General features: G+C 43.1%; 1 protein-coding gene across 2 annotated transcripts in view; it reads right to left on the bottom strand.

Annotated features, from left to right (window-relative positions):
• The window catches only part of mbtps1 (membrane-bound transcription factor peptidase, site 1), a 22,933-nt gene that overhangs the window by 14,955 nt on the left and 2,785 nt on the right, over nt 1-5,193 (bottom strand). For both annotated transcript variants that reach the window (XM_014032325.1, XM_014032326.1), the window contains 4 exons: nt 4,095-4,538; nt 3,313-3,576; nt 1,128-1,343; nt 942-1,052 (listed from right to left, as the gene is read on the bottom strand). In XM_014032325.1, the coding sequence (XP_013887779.1) occupies nt 942-1,052; nt 1,128-1,343; nt 3,313-3,576; nt 4,095-4,266 (763 nt within the window). In that variant the 5' untranslated portion in view covers nt 4,267-4,538. The remainder of the gene's footprint in view (nt 1-941; nt 1,053-1,127; nt 1,344-3,312; nt 3,577-4,094; nt 4,539-5,193) is intronic.

Raw genomic sequence — 5,193 nt, 5'->3', positions numbered from 1 at the left:
AAGATAAACTGACCAAATTCAAACCACTAAATTCAGTTTCAATTTAGTCAAATTTATTTTCAAATTAATTCATTCAATTTCAAATTATACACATTCAGATTCAATCTGAGCAATTCTAATTCAGTTCCTGCTGGCACAAGGTTTATCCCATACATGTCTTTGTTTTATTTCTAGATTTGAAAAAAATACCATTTAAGGTAAATGTGTCAAACTGAAGGTCCGCAGTCAAACCTGGCCCACCACAGCATTTTATGTGGCTCACACGAGCTTAAAAGATGTATTAAAATAAAACCAGTTTTGAGCATAAACTGCATCTCCCATAATGCACGTTGAATATTTTACCTCCACACAAGGTGGAGCTGCACAGGGTTCAAACGTAGCCGCCCAAATTAGTTGTGTGAAATTTCTATTTCGCTGCATTTCTGCCAACTACTTTTGCTGCAGCCCAGTTGTACTGGGAAGTAGGAATTTCCTACTTATGAGTCGTAAATATAAACTGAAACGTTCCTCCGGTGGGAATTCCCTGTAGGAAAGTGGGAGAATTCAAGATCTACTAACTACACCTCATCAGTGAGTAAAACTCTCCTACTTTTACTTCTAATAGTATTTTTGTTTTATTTTCTCGTACTACTTTTCAGTGTTTATAAGAAGACGTGTTAAAAAGCTGTTGCTATGCAGGAAATACCAGGTAGAGCTCAGTTCGTATTTGTTAGCGGAGCTCAGGAAGGCTGAAACAATAAAAACCATTGTTTGTTTATTTAGAGCCAGCAGCAGGGGAGATCGTGGCAACAAGAGTTTGGACCTAGCATAATCACCGTAGAGCTCCGCTACACCGCTAACGCCGCATGCCGCCAGCGTAAAGAACTGAACGGCTCCACTTCCACCATAGCTGTTTTCTGCTTCCTGTATGGAGTAAAAGAGGCCATCAAAAACCTCCTCACCATCATCCAGGGTCTTCTCGTTGGTCCAGTTGGTCCTTTCCTTCACGTTTTTAAAATGTGGATGCTTCTCACTCAGACCCGTGTCAAAAACAGCCACCTTCACTCCAGAACCTGCAGCAGAACAGACTTTAACTCCTGCAGACGAGCTTCAGTTAAACGTCCCGCAGGAAGCGGTCCGGCTCTCACCGGTGTGTCCCATCTGCCAGAGGACGTCCGCCTGCAGGATCTGGGCCACGTGGCGGGGGATGGCGCGCAGCAGACGCCGGCTGGAGTGGCGACCCGTGGCGTGCCAGAAACCCGATCCCAGAGAGAGGCTGGTCCGTCTGAAGGGGCGGGACGATTGCCACGACTGCCATTTTGGAGTTTCTGGTGCGGGGTTGCACGGCGCCGTGGGTTCAGGAGCTACAGAGACAAAAAAAACCCAGAACTAAAATCAGTGAGAGATAACGAGCCGGCTCGTTAACACCTGCTAACGCCGTGTCCCCGCTCAATCACATCCATTTAAATCTGAGAGTGATTTATTGAGCTGCAGATCATGACGACATAATTAAAACTCATCTTTTTACAAGCAGAATCACTTAAAGGAGCAAATGAGACGAGGCGGTTAGGAGGCGAGAGCTGAACCTCCTGAGGAACAAAGGAGGGAGCTTCTTTCAGCTTTGCTTCATGAGGAGGAGAGCAGAACAAAGACTCTGCTCTGAATACCTGCTCAGGTGTTAAGTTCAGGTTTTATCTGGAGGTTTCTGCATCCCCAACAGAGTCCAGGAACACAAACACAACCTGGAGTTATTAAATATTGGTCGTGGATTCAGGTTCTGACCAGTCTATAGGGAACAGGGAATAAAATCTCAAGACTATCAAGGCTTTTCATTTCTTTGGAGAAAACACGCTCTCAGTTCAGATGATGGGTCTTTCTTTCTTTTTCAAATCATCTGCTGAAAATTCTTGGATTTTTTTCCACATCATCATCTTCATGGCAGCGTTAGAGAAAAATCTGTCAGTTTGTTTCTAACATCGAGCAGCCCTGAAGTGGAGCAAACTGAACTGGTCTAAATGTGCAAAGATCAGTCATTAAAGGGCCAATATTATGTGTTTCTCAGACATATATTTAAATCCTATACCATAATAAAATAACTGTCACCTTTAGCTGTTATTAAAGGGATCCTCGATTAGTTGTAACGTTAGACTTTATATGATAAACATATACTTTAGCTGTAAAATAAAGACTGTAAAAATACTGTAGGCTGTTTAGTTTTATCATTTTTAAACTAAAAGTCAAATAAAGTTTAATGTTATAACTAATCGTGGATCCCTTTAAAATGCTGTCTTTATATTTAAATAGAAAATAAACTTATCTTCTCATCACTTCCTCTTCTAAACACCTTGAAATTGGCCTCTGTGTCTTTGAGAACCAACTTCCGCTTCTGTCTCGCCCATTTCAGTGTGTGTGTGTGGTGTTTGCTCTGTGATGAGGAAGCTCAGCTTGGTGACACGTCCCAGGACTGTTTCTGGTCTCCACCTGTCGTTTTGCTCCTCAGCATGGCTTCATAAAAACTGCAGGATTTCTCAAACATGATGAATGAGTCAGAGCAAGGCTTTGGGCCTGTTTTTTATGAGAGCGTAACATTATAACATGATATAAAACTCAAAAAAGTTGATTTTACATGATATTGCCCTTAAATTATGGGGAACATTATTGTTTTTTGTTTATGTTTCTTTAATTATATTAAACTATTTAAATCAGTTGTTCCCAAAGTTGGGGTCGGGACCCACAATGGGGTCCCAAAACATCAAGATGAGGTCCTGAAAATATTTTCTGAATTATCTATATTAGAAAATAACAACTAACAACATTTTTTTAGCCTTTTTTGTTACAAAAGGTTATTGTACTTAAATTAGACAAAAATAGCACAATGAATGTTGTTACCATGCTCTGATTTTTTTGACATGAAAACAATATTTATGATCCAACAACAGTTGGGGGCTCAGCTCTCTGCTGCTGGTATTTTAAGGGTCAAAGGCTGAAAAGTTTGGGAACCACTGATTTAAATGATCCAAAACCAAACTTGACGTGAGTTAAATACAGTGTGTTGTTTCCATTCGGCTGATTTAATGAGGACCACACCCCATGCTGACTCAGCATGTTTGTAAACAGGCTGGGGGCACACTGAAGTCTTTCATCCAGTGCCAGGCTCAGGGCGGACCCCCACATCCAGCCACTCTGACTCACCTCGTCCCTCCCTCTAAGAGCAAACAGACGGTCTGTGTCCCCCCCCCCCCACCAGCTCACACCATCCTCCGCTGTGAGAACAGAACCACAAAGGGTCCGTTCAGAGATTTAGATCCCCGATTCTCATCCCCTGGGACTCACACGGGACGTATTTGAGGGTGCGGAAAACTTTGCGTTGCGGCGTCACCCTCTTGATGTAGGGGTGCTCCTCTAAGGTCAGCAGGCTGCCGGGGGACGCCCGCAGGATGTGGACCAGCTCGAAGTCGCTGGGGAAGTCGGAGGCCGGGTTTTCCCTGGGGACGATGTGCCACTCCAGGTGGGCGTCTGCGGCGCTCCTCAAGGCACGGCTGATGTAGAGGCTGCGGGCTTTGGCTGAGAAATACCCTGTAAACGCTACGATGTACTCTGAGGACACAGACGGACATGATTTACTACAAACCACAGAAAAACTACAGTCATTCTGTACAAAACTCATCAAATTACACGTTAATGTAGTAAAAGTCTGGGCCAGGGGCGGGGTTAGAGGGGTGGCAGGTTCCACCCCCGGCACCTGATTGGCCACCCTAAATAATTAACCGGTGGGCAGGGATTTTGTATTTAGTATTTGTATTTAGTATTTGTTAAATATTGTTTTTTTAACTGTACTGTATAAATGTTTTAGCTGTGTGTGTGTGTAAAATTAGCATTAGCATTAATGGTTAGCTAAATTTAGGATTAGCATCATGTGATCATTCTTAGCTACTTCACAACACGTTTAATCTCAATAAGTCTTAAAACAGCTGGAATAAAGCTTTTTAAAGTTAGCTGTGGCGGCCATCTTGAATTTTTAAGCCTAATGTACTTGTGCCACCCCTTTAAAAAGTCTAGCCCCGCCCCTTTTTGGGCAAAAGTGTATTGCTTTTATTTTAATGAAAGTGTCTCACCGTCTTCCACCACCTCAGAAGAAAACTCCAGTTTGAGGGTCAGCTGGGAGCAGTTGGAACCAGTCGCTGATGGCGGGAGGGTTGGATCAGAACCGAGTCGGGCTCCCGGCTCCGGCTCCGTCCCCGCGGCGGCCAGCAGCCCCAGAAAGACGAGCGCAGAGAAACGGAGCATTTTGATGTCCTGTTAGCGGATCAGAGGGCGGGACGGATCATCGTCTTCGGCTCCAAATAAAAACCAGTTGGTACTGCGAGCGGGCCGAGCAGCTAGATTAATTTCTTTCTGCGTTTTCGCTCCATGGCGCCGGCGGCGGTCCAGAGCGGCGGCTCAGCGGCACGGACGGAGGAGGAACAGGGTGGGCATGACGGCTGGAGGAGTCCGACGCAGGTGGAGGGGGCGGGGCCAGTGTCAGCGAGGGGGTCTTCTGAAACCAGTCTGGATTTTATCTGAAAGACATTTAATAAATAATGAAAAGTTGGACTGAAGAGACTTCTTTTTATTTTAAAATATAAATGACCATCGCGCCACGAAGTTTATATTTCTAACTTATTACAACTTTGTTAGATGAGCGTCTCCAGCTGACGGTGTGAACGCTGCAGACTTTCAGCTAATTTAACCACTCAAACATTTCGGCTCCATCTGGAATCATTTTAGCTAAAACAAATTTAACAGCAGCAAAAAACTAAAATATGAATAACAGCAGCTACAAGCTGCAAAACAAGTATAACAGCAGCTAAAAGCTAAAAGAAGTAAAAAAAAATAGCTTAAAGCTAAACTTGCCAAAACCGCATCTAAACTAAATTAAGCAAAACTAGCTAAAAATCCAAAACTGAAGAGCAGCTGCAGCTTCGCTTAGTAAAACAGTAAATTTAGGTACAGAGTTGAAAAAAGACAAACATGCAAAACAGCAGCTAAAAGCAGCTAAAAGTATCATAAAACAGTAGCTGAAGCAGATTTATATCAATGTTTTTGAAGCAGTTTAGGGTAAATCAGTGATTCTCTGACAGAAATTTTATTTTAAATAAAGTGAAATATTTTGAAAAGTTACAAACCTAGAAGCTTTTAGCTGCTATTTTAATTGGTTTTTAGCTAACATTGTAT

The sequence above is a fragment of the Austrofundulus limnaeus genome, unplaced genomic scaffold (assembly GCF_001266775.1).
Source record: "Austrofundulus limnaeus strain Quisiro unplaced genomic scaffold, Austrofundulus_limnaeus-1.0 Scaffold1419, whole genome shotgun sequence".
In the NCBI taxonomy this organism is placed as follows: Eukaryota; Metazoa; Chordata; class Actinopteri; order Cyprinodontiformes; family Rivulidae; genus Austrofundulus; species Austrofundulus limnaeus.
The sequence above is the reverse complement of the archived record's forward strand: the minus strand, read 5'-3'. Positions and strand labels throughout refer to the sequence as shown.